Below are 16,154 nucleotides of genomic sequence, written 5' to 3'. Positions count from 1 at the left end.
TACAAATGTAAAGTTTTGGAAACTGTTACAGACACATAGGAGAAAATAGCATTTTATTTCGACCACAGCTGTGATAGAAGCACATGAATTTGGACAAAAACAAAGGGACCTCACAGGATCTGCACATTCAGGGTGAAAGCCATAAGCATTGTCATTATTTGCATTTGTGGCATACATGTAGAGAAGCAGGCAGCACTGACACAATGCTGTGGAGACAAGGCAGAAATCTTGAGATCCTGACCAGCAAGCCTTCCAGACCTGGCAGAGCATGTGGGTATATCCTTCACCAAATGAGTCCTCTTATTGATCCATTTGCTGATATACATGTTTGAGGCACAAGAGCAATCCCATGGGTTCTCGCCGAGATGTATGGATCTCAGAGCTGTCAGAGCCTCCAAGGTCCCGTTATCCAGTGACTGCAGTTTGTTTGATTTGAGATGTAGATGCTTCAAGTTCTTCAGGCTGCGGAATTGCATTCGGGCTACATCCTGGAGGTGGTTGTTTTCTAGATCAAGGTCTTGCAAAGAGATCAAAGGTGAGAACACCTTTGGGGGTAAGTAGTGCAGGTGGTTGTGCTGCAGGAAGAGCTTCTGAAGGTTTTCTTGAGATAAGAACATACCATCTGGCAGTGTACTCAGCTTATTGAAACTCAAGTGCAACTCTCTCAATGCATACAAGTCTTTGAAATCTTCGGTGGACAAGGACCTCAGACGATTGTTGGCCAAGTCGAGCATTTTCAAGTTTTGAAGCTGTGTGAAAAATCCAACTGGGAGGCTCTCTATTTGGTTCTGATCTAGTGATAGCTCCCGTAGGTCACCAAGACCAGTTAGCAGCTCAGTATGGACAACAGAAAGTTGGTTGCCACTGAGTCTCAGAGATCTGAGTCTAGTAAGGCCTTTGAAAGAAAACTTTGGGATGGAGTGGATAGAATTATGTGTCAGTTGTAGCTCCTTCAGATGTTTTGTTTTCTGGAGAAGGTGCTTAGGAATTCTCAGTAGTTTATTGTTATTTAAGTAAAGGTTCTTCAGCTTTGCCAGGTTTGTGAATGAAGATGAATTGAGCTCAGAGATGAGATTATGGTCCAGCTGTAAATCTATAAGTTCTGTCAGTGGATGAAATATCTCTGGGGAAATTACTGAAATATTATTGCTATCAAGCTGCAACTCTCTTAATTGGGTCAAATTGTTAAACAAACCTTCCGGAAGTGATGTCAGGACATTGCGGTACAAATTAAGGCTCTTCAATATGCCCAAGTCTTGGAATACACAAGAGGGCAAATCCTGCAACTGGTTGAAACTCAAGTCCAGTTCACTAAGCTTGAAGAGACCCCTAAGGGAGTTTTCATCCAAACTTACAAGGGGATTCTTGCTCAAATCCAATTTTTTTAATGCGGCTAGTCCAGTGAAAGCATCTTCAGGAACAAAGGTGATAGCATTTTGCTGCAAGTGAAGGTGATTAAGATTGGGTGTATCCTTAAGGGAGCTAGTGGGAACGGCAGTGAGCCTGTTTTTGCCGAGATCGAGATAAAGCAGGTGCATTGCCCCCCTGAAGGTCCCTTCCTCTATGGTTTTCAAGTGGTTGTTGAAGAGATGCAGTTTAGTCATAGTGGTGCAGTTGTCAAACACACCTTTTTCTAGCATCGCAATATTATTACCGCTCAGGTGGAGCTCTCTAAGCCTAAAGTCTCTTAGCGAGTTTAGGTGTTCAGTGTCATTAGGGGATAATCCTGTGTTGTGAAAAAGCCCTCTAGAAATTTTGGTCAGGTTGTTATTGCTAAGATCAAGGTGTATAAGCCTTCTCAGCATTCTGAATGAAGATGAGTCAAGCTCTGAGATGAGATTGCTGTCCAGCTGTAATTGTTTGAGCTTTGAAAGTGACTGAAATAGATCTGGCGGGATGGTTTGAATTTTATTTTTATCAAGTTGCAGTTCTTTTAAATTGGTTAAATTGTTAAAGAGGCCTTGAGGGAGTGACATCAGTGCATTGTTGTATAAATTGAGGCACTCCAATTTGCCTAAATCTTGAAACACTAATGAGGGCAGATTCTTCAGTTGATTGGAACTCAGATCAAGTTCACCAAGCTGAAAAAGACCATGCAAGGAGGTCTCATTTAAACTATAAATGGGGTTGTTGTTCAGATACAGTCTTATTAATGCTGACAGTCCAGAGAAAGCATTTTCAGGAACAAAGGTGATATCATTTTGATGCAAATAGAGGCTAGTGAGATTGGGTGTATCTGTAAGCGCGGCTGTGGGCACAGTGGCGAGCCTGTTTTTACTGAGATCAAGGTGAGCCAGGGCCAGTGGACCTATAAATGTCCCTTTTTCTACCGTTTTCAAATGGTTCTTTGACAGAAGGAGTTTTTCTAAATTGGTGCAATTTCCAAACACACCTTTTTCTATCATCTGTATATTATTATTGTTCAGTTGGAGCTCTCTAAGTGCAGGAGCTCCACTGAAAGCTGCATAAGGCAGGTTTTGTATCTGGTTTGAGCTCAAGAAAAGGACCTGAAGGTTGGTCAAACCTCTGAGGAACTTTGGTGGGAGAATCTTGATGTTGTTTTCACTGAGATCCAAGAGAGTGAGATTGTTCAGTTCTTGAAATTGTCCAGTCACCAATGTGCAAATTCCATTTCCTCTTAAAAACAGCTGGGTGAGGCTTCTCATATTTGGTAAGGTGGTTGTATCAGTAAGCCACTCACCAAGATGGTTGTTGGTGAGATCAAGTACCAGAAGTTCTTCCAAACCCTCACTGGGGAGAGCGCGGATCCAGCTGTTAGTCACATAAAGTGCCTTGACGCCTTGTAGAGGTTGAGGAAACTCCAGAAGATTCTGGTTTGAACAAGTGACAGAGGTTTCGTTGTCTACACACTCGCATGACTTTATGCAAGCTCCAGCTGCCGCAGTTAGGGTCAATACCACACCCACAAGCCTAAGCATGGTTCAGTACTTAGACCTGAGGAAGAATAAAGAAGTCAAATCTGAGCATCTTTTCATGTAAGCAACAGTTACGGTTCTCTCCTTTGAACTTCTAAGATTCTCAAAGCTCTCAATCAAGACTAACAACCATTGGTGCAAAAAGACACATTTAAGTGCCCTACTTTGTTGTTGTATGTTACATTGTTTGTAAACATAAAAACTACCATTCAATACAAACTATTATCTGAACAGTGCAATCTTTAAGAATGGAATCAATGGCTTCAATAATGATTCATGCCAAGCTGAGATGTGGCACTTCCTTAACAAAAACAGCTTCTGTTCTCATTATTTAAAAATAGTTTTTCTTTCTCTCTCTGGAAATAATTAGCTTTTCTGATGTAACTAAATGTAAAATTATATTTTGGTAATATATTGACATTGCAAAAATTCGAAAAAACTTACCAATATTCCCCCAGCAAGAGAGAAAGTAAATTGACACTCAGAGAGGCATCTGTCAGCGGAACTGCTGTGCGTGTAGAGTCAGCCTGTCTTAAGTCAGTCTGTCGCATCTTTTATCAGGAAAAACCACCAGTGACATGTCAATCGGCAAGAGCGCACCGCGGCTTTAGCCACAACAAAGATTCAAAACAGCGTGCTGTGTAGCCCGGCATTAGAATGCATTCAGACGTAGCAAGTCAAGGCATTGCAAATCTGCTTACTATGCATTATGAGGATGTTGCTTACATGTCATTTTTAAAGACAATGAAGACAATACGTCAAAAGAAACGACTAACCACAGCTACCTTCTGTGCATTCGTAGGACTGTGTGTTGAAAATGCACATCATTTTATTGATTGTAACATGTTCTTAAAAATAAGCACAAAAAGCCAAAGAGAGAACCAAAGAAATGAATTAATCTGTGTATTTTTTGTCTACTAAAACAAGGCTTACTTAGTATGGTTATAATATAACTACATTTTTCATTTCATACATAATTCATAATTTCATTTCATACATAATTCAACACAGTATAAATGATATGCAAACAATAATAGTGCTACAATCTTTAATTGTGGCATTTACTGTGGTTCTTGAGATGTGACACACTTCCTCAACAAATTAGAACAACAACCCAGATTACATGTAAGGTGTTGGTTCCCCACAAGCCACCAGAACAGCTTCAGTGCTCTTTGGCATAGATTCTACAAGTGTGTGGAACCACGCTGGAGGGGTGTAACACCATTCTTCCAGAAGATACTTGTTTGGGTGATGGTGGTGGAGAGCGTTTGCTGGTGGAAAATCTCCTGTAACTCTCCATTTGGGTCGATGACAGTAATGCTATGTATTGTTTAAAAGTTTTTTTTATTGATACCAGTAGTAATAGCCTGAGTTTGATAATGATTACTGAATGATATGTTTTGAAATGTTTGTGGCCTAAAAGTGAATTCCACCATTTTCATTCTACATAGTTAAATGGTTAAGATGTAAGCAAAGCCAGAGTTTTTTGATGTGAAATGTGCCATTGTGTTACATTAAACAGTACAAATACGCTGCCTGATGTCTGTGACATTGATTTATGACAGTTTTGAGCTAAAATATACTTTTTATATCCATTCATAGAAAAGAGGTATATTGGGGCAGTCATAAGGCAAAATAGTACCTGGAGAAAACATATTGTTTATCACTGTTTTAAAAAAGAAGAACCTCCTAGAACGATTGCTATGTTATGTGTAACCAGGCCACAAAGTCTTGACTTGAGGAGGTGGATTCATGGGCAGGCCCAGAACATCTGATACTGTATTGGAAATAGAATCCAGAAAGAATGTATGTTTTGGAACAAGTCTAAAACATATGATGCCCCCTGCATTGCCCTGGTGACACCTGTCACAATATCCTTAGAAATCCTTGACAGCCACCCGGCCTCCTCAGTGTAGAGGTCAAGCATATAGGCCTGTATAGTTCTCTAGGTGTATGGCATATATGCACTTGCCCTCCAACTGAGAAATTAACCTTGCTAAATTATCTCTATGTAGCATTGACTTTTTCACTAACATGGGGAACAGCCTCTTTCCTCTTTTTTTACATGTACTAACACATACAGGATGTGTTAGATAGATAGATAGATAGATAGATAAGCTGATTGATCGATCGATCTAATTGTCATCTTGATCCAAAATTAAGGTAAACGTGGCCTGCTCAGCACCACTTCTAGACCAAAACTGTTCTGGAAAACATGAGACAGCATCTTTTTTTAGGTATTTACAATTCAACTGTAAGAAAATCTTTCAATTTCACTCTAACAAAATCAAAATATGTTTAAACACAAACATTGGTGAAAATACTAAAAATGTATTATTTTTACGCGTTGAACTTTTAGGGTTGGGGTGTCTTCTCTCGAAGAGTGGGAAGATTTTGTTTATGTTTGGTTCATAACTCTGAATAATTGCTTGATTTTGAATAGACCGTAAAATGACCTTTGTAAATAACCTCTGAATACTTGTTCTTAACCTTTGCTAGATCTTTGTACCGGCACCGACCCACTTCTGGGTTTTATGTGTATCATTTTTTGAAACACATCGTCCATCAACACTGTGATACAATAAGCAGAAAGCCTGAAATATCCGGATTTTATTCAAATCATTTTATGATCCGTTAATCACAGCAACACTGACCTGTGGCTCGGTCGTAGCAGACCAGCTAACCTAGAGCAGTGACTCTCAGCCGCTGCACTGCATATTGTAGTGTTTTCCCGGCTCCCAACACACCTGATCCAAGTAATCAGCTCATTAACAAGCCCTTAAAAATAAATACAGTAAAATTAAGTGGGCGTGTATTTCAAAGGTGTGTGTGTGTGTATATATACAGTGGTGTGAAAAAGTGTTTGCCCCCTTCCTCATTTCCTGTTTTTTTGCATGTTTGTCACACTTAAGTGTTTCGGAACATCAAACCAATTTAAACAATAGTCAAGGACAACACAAGTAAACACAAAATGCAATTTGTAAATGAAGGTGTTTATTATTAAAGGAGAAAAGACAATCCAAACCATCATGGCCCTGTGTGAAAAAGTGATTGCCCCCTAAACCTAATAACTGGTTGGGCCACCCTTAGCAGCAACAACTGCAACCAAGCGTTTGCGATAACTTGCAATGAGTCTTTTACAGTGTTCTGGAGGAATTTTGGCCCACAGAATTGTTCTAATTCAGTTACATTAGAGGGTTTTCGAGCATGAACGGCCTTTTTAAGGTCATACCACAACATCTCAATAGGATTCAGGTCAGGACTAAGGCTAGGCCACTCCAAAGTCTTCATTTTGTTTTTCTTCAGCCATTCAGTGGTGGACTTGCTGGTGTGTTTAGGATCATTGTCCTGCTGCAGAACCCAAGTTCGTTTCAGCTTGAGTTCACGAACAGATGGTCGGACATTCTCCTTCAGGATCTTTTGGTAGACAGCAGAATTCATAGTTCCATTTATCACAGCAAGTCTTCCAGGTCCTGAAGCAGCAAAACAGCCCCAGACCATCACACTACCACCACCATATTTTACTGTTGGTATAATGTTCTTTTTCTGAAATGCAGTGTTCCTTTTACGCCAGATGTAATGGGACACACCTTCCAAAGAGTTCCACTTTTGTATCATCGGTCCACAGAATGTTTTCCCAAAAGTGTTGGGGATCATCAAGATGTGTTTTGGAAAAATTGAGATGAGCTTTAATGTTCTTTTTGCTCAGCAGTGGTTTTCTTCTTGGAACTCTGCCATGCAGGCCATTTTTGCCCAGTCTTTTTCTGATGGTGGAGGCATGAACGCTGACCTTAACTGAGGCAAGTGAGGCCTGCAGTTCTTTGGACGTTGTTGTGGGGTCTTTTGTGACCTCTTGGACCCATGTCTTCGCCATTTGTGGATAATGGCTCTCACTGTGGTTCGCTGGATTCCCAAAGCTTTGGAAATGGCTTTATAACCCTTTCCAGACTGATAGATCTCAATTACTTTCTTTCTCAATTGTTCCTGAATTTCTTTGGATCTCGGCATGATGTGTAGCTTTTAAGGATCTTTTGGTGGACTTTACTGTGTCAGGCAGCTCCTATTTAAGTGATGTCTTGATTGAGAACAGGTGTAGCAATAATCAGGCCTCGGCGTGGCTAGAGAAATTGAACTCAGGTGTTAAAAACCACAGTTATAGTATGTTTTAACGAGGGGGCAATCACTTTTTCACACAGGGCCATGATGGTTTGGATTTTTTTTCTCCTTTAATAATAAACACCTGCATTTACAAATTGCATTTTGTGTTTACTTGTGTTGTCCTTGACTATTGTTTAAATTGGTTTGATGTTCCGAAACACTTAAGTGTGACAAACATGCAAAAAAACAGGAAATGAGGAAGGGGCAAACACTTTTTCACACCACTGTATATATATATATATGTGTGTGTGTGTGTGTGTGTGTGTGTGTATGTATGTATGTATATATATAAAATGTCCAAAAGTTTGTGGACACCTGTCATCCAAAGTTTTGTCTGAAATCAAGTTCCTCTCCCTTACTGCAGTAACAGCCTCTATTCTTCTGGGAAGACTTCACTCTAAACGTTGGACCATTGCTGTGTGAACATGATTGATTCAACCACAAGAGCATCAGTGAGGTCCGGTACTGATGTTGGATAAGTTCTGGCGACTCAGGGTACTGGATGGTGCTCCATCACTAAGGTCACCATGGGCGTGCTGAAACAAGAAAACGCTCAAAGCTGCGGGACAGAGGGCCTCCAGGACCAAGGCTGAGGCAGTTTAGAGAGCTTTGAATAAATTCCTTCATTCCAGCCTGTAAGTCTACGTCAGCCGTTTATACAGTTATTCTGACTGTAGGGGGACGCTTGAACGTGTTAGCGACCTTTCAAATGAGAGCAAAATCACGACGGTAGCCCAAAGTGTGTGGGAACAGCGCCCCCTTTGCTTCGGGCGTGCCGTTTCAGTCAGAACCATGAAAAAAGGAGCGACGCTCCGTGGTTTAAACCCTGTTTTTTCATCATAGGGGATGATCATCTCAAATGGTTCTTTGAGTGCTCGTAGTTCTGTTCAGAACCCGTGAACTCTTGAAGAACCATTTAAAGAACGGTTATGTCCTTCGTTCATTTTTCCGTATAAAAGTGACCACAAGATGGTGCTGTTGGAATGTATATAGCGCCTTTCCCATGCTCAAGGACGCTTTCAGATTCAGATTCAGATTCCTTTATTGATCCCAGAGGGAAACTGCAGTAAAGAACAAAGAACATCAGCACATTAAATAACAACACATTAAACAAAAGGACAATACAGGTAAACATTCAGGTACAAACGGAACAACGATAACACAAGTACAGTGAAAACAAGTACGTCTTTAACAGAGATTTAAATGAAGACAGAGAGGTTTCATCCCAAATAGACTGTGGGAGAGTATTCCATAAATTGGGAGTTGCTACATTAAATGATCGACCACCCTTAGAAGCCAGATTAAATCTAGGAACATGAGGAAGGCCTAGGTCTTCCGTGCTCAAAGTTCTAGAGACAGTTCAGTGGCACAGAAGGCACAGAGTGTGCAAGTATGGAGACTATGGGGGGAAAACTGGCTTATGTTCTTAACGTGAACGTGATCTGTGGTCAAAACCGAGGACAGAGGATCATTCAACAGGAGAAAGAGTTCTGCAGTCAGAAATAGGTTAATTAGTGCTGAAGTATCCACAGACATCATAATCTCCGCCAGACGAAGAATTAATGTCCTGCCAACGTAGTCCTCGTCTGAGCCAGTGACCACTAATTCATACTCTGATATACACTCTGGTATGGTCCACATAGTCATTCAGGAAAGGTTTTTTTTTTAATGTTTTAACTTTAACATAGTTCTGTTGGCTAAATAAAACTGGAATCTTGTTCCATCTGGACGCTCCTAAATTCTGCACAATGTAGACTTGAATTAATGCAATAATTAAACTGCTGCAGTCCTTATTCACTTTGCAGTGCTGAGCTGTACTGTTGTGTGTATAAATAGAAAATTGCAGTGCAAGCCATTGGTAACTGAACAATGACACAGCATTTCTTGTTTTGTTTCTTGTACTCAAACATATTGAATTTGAATAGAAGCAACAAGGTTACAGTTCAGAATAATAGCGAGGATGTTTACATCTATATTCAGTTAATCATAATGGGAATAACAGTGCACTTCATACATCGTTGTCCCATTAACATAATATTAAATCAAATTATGTTTAAGTCTATCCTTACGATACATAGGGATCACCAAACACTGGGACCATTTCCAGCTTATGCTCTACTGGGCCTGTAACGTGTTCATGTTTCATAACAATCTACCAAAGAGTACGTTCTGGAACATTTACAGGTTAGCTTTTTTCTATCTGCTTGATTTATTCTGATTTGTACACAGTGACCTACTTTACTGGCAGTGATACTTCTTTGGTTCTCATTTTGCAGGAAACAGATGCAAATACCCCAAGTGGAATCAGCTCTAGACCTTTATTAGCTTTCTTATGCATAAATTAATAATGTAACAACACACATTGACTGATCATGATAAAACTGAGCAGTCATTTTTATGTGACAGTGTGCACTTATTTACAGATTGCATTGTAATATATTGTAATCTAATATAGTTTTGCATATTACATTTAAATGTGTTGACAACACTATTTTGGTTTTAAGGAGAATCAGTACCACTGTTTGAGGTGTGTGGGTGTGTGTATATATATATATATATATATATATATATATACCAAAAGTTTGTTGACACCTGCTCACTCTAAACATTGGAACATTGCTGTGTGAACATGATTGAATTCAACCACAAGAGCATCAGTGAGGTCGGATGCTGATGATGGATAAGTTCTGGCGACTCAGGGTACTGGATGGTGCTCCATCACTCCAGAGAAAAGAGTTCTGAAGCTCTGGAGCAGCTGCACACGAGCCTAAGGTCACCGTGCCAAGACTTGGCTAGATAGGTATAAAGACTCCCATCTATAAGCTGTCTGGCAGTGGAGCTGTTTTCTCTGGAGTGATGAAGTTACATCCTTGGGATGAGTTGGAGTGGAGTTTGTGAACTAGAACTAATCATCAGTATCTGACCTCACTAATGCTCTTGTAGCTGAATGCAATCGAACAGCAATGGTCCAACATCTAGAGTAGAGCCTTCTTTTAAGAGTTTGCTGTTACTGCAGCAAAAACACACTATTACTACCCTTGATTTCAAAAGAACTGCATGAAATTTCATAGTTGATAACATTTTACATGTTATTTTTTGTTATTTTAAGTCAGCAGTAGAGGTTTATGTGGAAATGCTCTTCCAGTCATGTACTTTGTGTTCAAACACTGGTCAGCAGCATAATGAATGGCCTGTTCTTTCCAGTGTGTGCATCACTAGCAGTTACATTTGTGTTGCTGTGATTATAGAATATGCTAGGTGAATTTGAACTAAGCCACCTTCTTGTGACCTAATACCCTTAGTGATATGGCAGAACTCACGCTGCAGCTCGAGACAGTCTCTTAAACTGGAGTAACTAATCTACTGGGTCACTGAAGGTTCTAGTGTGTGCTTGCTAAGTGATTGTTAGCTTTGCACACCAAACTTTAGCCTTCTGTCTGTATTTGTAGTAAGCAGTAAGCAAAAATCAACACAAGGTCATTATAGCTATTAACAGATGCATGGCATAAAATGGGTGTATCAAAGTCAATAAAATCTTTGGGCAAAGAGAAAAAAGGAAAGGTAGAGTATATTACATGTGATAATTGTAAGACCTTTAAAGAAAGCACTGAAATCACTGGTATGTTGAAAAATCAACAGAACGGTAGACACTGTAGAATGTAAATCTAACATTATCAACATTTATGGACAGATAGAATGACAATATGATTGAAAGGTTAAAATGTGGAGAAAAGAAATAGACATTCCAAAGCATGCTCATCACTTAAACATGATGCAATGGTAGCGTCATGGATCAGGCTAGCATAGCTGCCTATAAACCCGACTGCCTCATTTTTATTGCTGATCAAACAAATAATGGTCACACGACATGCACTGACACAGCAAGTCAGCCGAAATCAAATCCCCAATTCACATCAAGTGAAGTGTTTCTCATTGTGAGAAACTACCATTAAAAAATTTTCCCCACTGGTTGGACAATTTAAAATGACAAAAAAATGGCACAACAGAAACAAAAGTCCTATTACTACAAAAATGTACAGCCAACAATTCTGTCGGTTGCTCTTTTGTTTTTTATTTTCGTGTAGTAAAACTGGGAACCTACTCATTCTCTGTTTATTCACTATTGGAATTATGTTTCACAGATAATAAATAAACAAAGACCATGACCTCCGATCCCAGTCAAGAAGTATCCCAACAACAAACACTACTTAGGCTGTGACTCAGGCCTTAGTTTGATTCATCTTTTTTTTAGATTTTCTCAGGTGATGTTTTACATCAAACATTAAGCGTGCTTTCAGAGTGGCATAAGACACACAATACCACTGTTTTACCATTGTCAACATAACAACTCATAACAACTCATGTGTCAGTGGTTTTGGATTAATAAATTAAATGCCTGTATTAATGTTGTGGGCATGGCAGGCCCTAGTTCCCATCATCATCCCTTTAAAGAAATAGGAGTCAATACATTTCTCTGAAGCAGTTCACATCAAAACACTCTGAATGATGTCATGAACATCTCAATGACTGAATTATGTTGAATGTTGGAAAAATCTATGGAATTCCTCTTGGATGTCCTGCCAATGTAGTCCTTGTCTGAGCCAGCAACCACTAATTCATAGTCATATGCACACTGTTGTGGTGAGCATAGTCTTTAAGAGATTGTGTCTGAAATGTCTATATGTTAACCATAGTACTCATGGCTAATGGGAGTAGAGTGAAGATGAAAATCTGGTAAATCATACACAAGGCACAAAACAACCTGTTCTAGGATTGGAAAAAGTCTTCTTCAATTGCAAGCATTGAAACAGTTCAAGAACACTATCAAGACAGCATTAAATACAATTCACCAGTATCCTCACTGCGCATTCTTACCAAAAGAAAATAAGTTAACACATCCTCTACAGAGAGCAACTTAAGTAAGGCATTATGGCAATAAAACTGTTGCTGGTTTTAGTGCATAGTTTATATTTGAGTTTACCATACTGGAAAAAAATATTAAATGTGCCATAACTTGTATACTTAATATACAAACCACATTTTATGTTTTTTTTTCTAATATGTAAATTCAGCAAATAAACAGTAAGTAACAGTAATACACTGTTAAAATGTGCGTGGAATGTGTTGCTCATAGCGAATGTTTACTTCTTTTTATTACTAAGAAAATCAACAAACAACTCATTTGACCGGGGGGGGGCAAACTTTGCCATACACCAGTATCCCTCAGTAAGCTTCTGTTTAACCTCGGTTTCTATGCCTGGTGGAGGCTGAAGCGCATGCGCCCAAAAAAATCTGCTAACCCTGAACATGTGGCGCCTACTTGTGCTCAGAGCAGGCTCGGGCTGAATGAATGAATGGGGGGGATTGTCTCTTTAAGGGAGAGGGAGGGGGAGGGGTCGATGGCGGCCCCGCCCACCAGTCTCTCCCTGACGGCCTTCCTTGATGCTCGTGTCACACGCTGCTCCCAGGGATGAAGGTTTGGGAGAGCTGCGTGAATTCCGTACTGTGAGAGGAGATGTTCGGACGGGCGTCTCTTCGACCTTTTCATTTTTTTTTATGTACATATTTTTCTCTTTCTTTCGTTTTTTAATCCGCCTCGGCCGTGAGGGTGGGACACATCCGTTTGTGTTTTTGTAGTTCACACGCTGTGGGCCAGCTGCTGCCGCTGCCGCTGGGGCTTTTATTTATTTATTAATTTATTTTCCTGGAAATGTGCGCAGATGAGTCTTTGAAGGAGACGCTGTTAGCGAGGGAGTGGTTCGTTTCGGCCGACAGACACCTACCAGCTGGGAAAAGAGAAGGGGCTTCTTGAAGCGGAGACACATTGGCCCGTTCGATTCCTCTTTGTTTTTTTTTGTTTTTTCTCGTCTCGTCTGGTCTGACTCGAAGGTAGAAGAGGAAGAAAGAGTGGGCTGGTGGAGGGAAGCCGTGCTGATACACCTTTAGCCTGGGGGACAGAATAATGGAAACACCGGACGGGACTTTTTATCGCTGGTCTAGAGACAGAATGAGCCGTTGTTCCAGCCAGATTAACACAAACACGAGCGCCGTGTAGACACAGACCTCAGCGCCGGACACCGTCTCCTCTTCCTCTCTTCCGCGCAGGGCGGTGACACAACACAGCCCTGTAACTGGAAATGCGGATTGTTTGAGCTTATCGCCCTTTTACGGCTTCTAGCAGGAGAAAATCACCCAGGCCAGCCTGTAGTCTGTCAGTCTGTCTGTCTGTCTGAGTGAGGGAGTGAGGGCAGTGGCTGCCTCGAGCCAGAGCTGAGCAGTGGGTGTGAGACTGTGAGATGCAGGGGGGCAAATGACGGTAGATTTGCCTCGTCACTGGTACATTTTGTACATATATAACTAAGTAGAAGGAATATTTGGGAGGCGTCGTTGGGAGTGAAGAGCTCAGGAACAATGTCTTCTCGTGCAGCGCTACAGCCTGGGAACGACAGAAATTCAGACCATGTAAGTAAAGACTTCATCACAGCTCCATAGTTTCCACTCGTGAAGAGCAGTCCGTCACTTTGAGGCAGGGAATCGCATTACCGGTCAGTGTGGGCTTAGAGCAGACTGACCGGAGAGGCTGCAGAAGGCCAGACAGCTCCAGACAGCGCGCTGTGAGAAGATGTCTGTTTAAACAGATGTGATGTAGCGGAGTTACAATGCAAGTTATGAACTCCCTCACACTGACCACAGTCCTTCCTGGAAGAGAAGAGCCGATAGCGTTAAAATGACCAGCACGCTCCCTCCCGGCCTTCAGAGTACGGGTGTACCGATACACACATTCACAGGCTCGGTGCGATGGTCGATTCTGGGGTCAATACTCGATTCGATTTTCGATATTTAATGTGCTAAAAATGCATTGATTCTCCCGAGCTTTGGATGTGTACCAAACAGACTAGATTGGCTCAAAAATGAGTATTTTTACTTCAAAACAAAGATTGTAAAGCCAGTGTGTCAGGGCTTCCCATCACCCTCAACAATAATATTCTTTTGTATGCAGGAATAGAAAAGCTGCTTATTTGTTTTTTTCATTCATTTATTTGTTTAACATCTTTGACCTGACCTTTTTCTACATTAATGACTCATTAAAAATTAAACAAATTCTTATTGATCGGGGCCCCGGCTGCGTTGGGGGTTCTAAGCGTCTGTTTATACTGCTTTAGATGCGACATCTGTGCGTCTTGTTTGTGTGGAATAGTGACCTTACAAAACACTGCAAATGAGATATAAAGAATACAACACCTGAACTACCTCTTATAAAACCTTCTTTATCGTATCTTTTTTTAAACCAACCCAACAACTGAAATATCAGCATCAACTTGCCACAAATCACTATAAAATGTGCTGTGTATATGTATATTTTTCTAGTTTCCTTGAAAGATGTCAAATGAGAGACAGTGGCCCGGTTTGGAATATTGACAGTACAGTTTTAAATTTCAGTACGCTGTTGCAAAACTGTCCGGCATAACGTTACAAAGCTCAGGCCTCCTGCAGAAACCAGTCCCTTTTTGTGTTCTGTCTGAAACGCTGGCATGATTCAGCAGCCAGCTAATGTCTGTTGAAATAGTGGATTGAAAATAGAGAATAGTTATCACAAAGGGGTAAGCTAACTGATATAAAGCCATGATATACATCAATTAGTTCTGTTAGAAAGTCCGTTCTAATGTTGCTTCCCTACCTTTTTATGGTGTCCCCTTTTTCCACCCTTATAAATGCATTTTGTAGGGTGAGCCGGACGGGTTTTGTTAAAATGTAAATGAAAATACACGTTTGCTTCACAATGTCAGTGCGCCACTGCTTGCGAAATAACATGCGTTCAGCTAATGACTTTAGCATATAGCATAACCTATATTGGGCTGTTTGTCACTGTGCATAATTCTAATTGCTGTCATCAGCCTGTGCTGAGGTGGACTCGGTCATTTAGTTGTCATTTTACCAATAGAGGCCTAATGACATGTATTTTGCAGTACTTTAAATCACAACTTTACATGCATGTCCAGATAGATATCTGTTATAATAGAGAAACTATTTAGTATGTAGGTGTAGTGATTGGACTCAGGCACTCAGGGTTGGGCCGTCTCCTCTTTCCATCCTCTGGATTCATCCGTTTTTGAGATTCATACACCAGGTTGTCATGGATGGACGAAATGTACCCAAGCACACAAAAACATATTGTGCATTAGTCACAAACTGTTTAGACTTATAATTTAAATATTAAAATAGTTTCTAAAACCATGATATTACTTTTGTATTGCTTATTAATGTCTAGGCAGTCTGTTCACAGTATATGATGATATTCCTATTCCAGGTCCATTTGTATGCCTTAAATAAGTTTTTCCCAGGAGAAGGGTACATATTTGTAATTTTCCGTAACCTAATGTTTTGAAACAGGAAAAATGAAATACTTAGGCTGGAGTCAAGACGAGGTGGAGTCAGTGCAACTTAAAAATATAATTACAAAGGAATACGGTACAATTATGTTTTCTAACTAAAGGTACTGATGACATACCCTTGAGGGTACCACCCCAGTGCCGGTTTCGTACCTTTTCTTCAAGAGTGTAGGACTTGTACCTTTTTACCTGTATTATTTCATTCATATTTAGATGTTTATTTCATGCCCACTCACTGACTCGTCTTAGTACTGAGTTGCTGATCATTTGCTTCCAGTTTGTTCCACATTTAGTAAATTAAGCTTATCTGTTAGCATGTGGATGTTGACTTCACACCTCATTATTACCCAGTCAACATTGGTCTAATTATATACAAGAGCTGGTCTTGGGAATGTAACTCCTTAAGACAAATTGGAACAGTGAGACAGTGTAGTGCTCCGAATATATTTAAGTAATTCATTTAGCAGACACTTCTTATCCAGAGAAACTTAGAAAATGAGTGGAAGCCATACCAAAACAAAGTACCCAGATAATCTGCAAGGGTTGCTCACCTATCAAGAGCCCTGTAATGGCTAAAAAACAGCTCATTACCTTATTACAGTCGTGAGAATTAGCTAGTGACTTGAATGGATTAAAGCAGGCAAAATACTAAACTGTGTCCCTGCAGAAC

At 40.3% G+C, this 16,154-nt stretch overlaps 2 protein-coding genes across 8 annotated transcripts in view; one reads left to right on the top strand and one right to left on the bottom strand.

Annotated features, from left to right (window-relative positions):
• Positions 1-36: 36 nt before the first annotated feature.
• si:dkey-182i3.11 (insulin-like growth factor-binding protein complex acid labile subunit) lies at positions 37-3,464 on the bottom strand. The gene is made up of 2 exons (XM_017694750.2): positions 3,381-3,464; positions 37-2,955 (listed from the first exon to the last, which is right to left on the bottom strand). Exon 2 carries the CDS (start codon positions 2,937-2,939, stop codon positions 111-113), a length of 2,829 nt encoding a protein of 942 aa, XP_017550239.2. The 5' UTR covers positions 2,940-2,955; positions 3,381-3,464; the 3' UTR covers positions 37-110.
• Positions 3,465-12,530: 9,066 nt separating this feature from the next.
• Positions 12,531-16,154, top strand: part of mark4 (microtubule affinity regulating kinase 4) — a 56,598-nt gene continuing 52,974 nt past the window's right edge. For 4 of the 7 annotated variants that reach the window (XM_017694818.2, XM_017694821.2, XM_017694820.2 and 1 more), the window contains exon 1: positions 12,532-13,556. In XM_017694818.2, coding sequence (XP_017550307.1) covers positions 13,506-13,556 — 51 coding nt within the window. In that variant the 5' untranslated portion in view covers positions 12,532-13,505. Of the gene's footprint in view, positions 13,557-16,154 lie in introns of all 7 variants that reach the window. The other 3 variants (XM_017694817.2, XM_017694816.2, XM_017694815.2) reach the window with 1 other exon arrangement.

This window comes from Pygocentrus nattereri, chromosome 17 (genome assembly GCF_015220715.1).
Source record: "Pygocentrus nattereri isolate fPygNat1 chromosome 17, fPygNat1.pri, whole genome shotgun sequence".
NCBI classification, from domain to species: Eukaryota; Metazoa; Chordata; class Actinopteri; order Characiformes; family Serrasalmidae; genus Pygocentrus; species Pygocentrus nattereri.
This window is presented reverse-complemented; position numbering and strand designations above follow the sequence as displayed.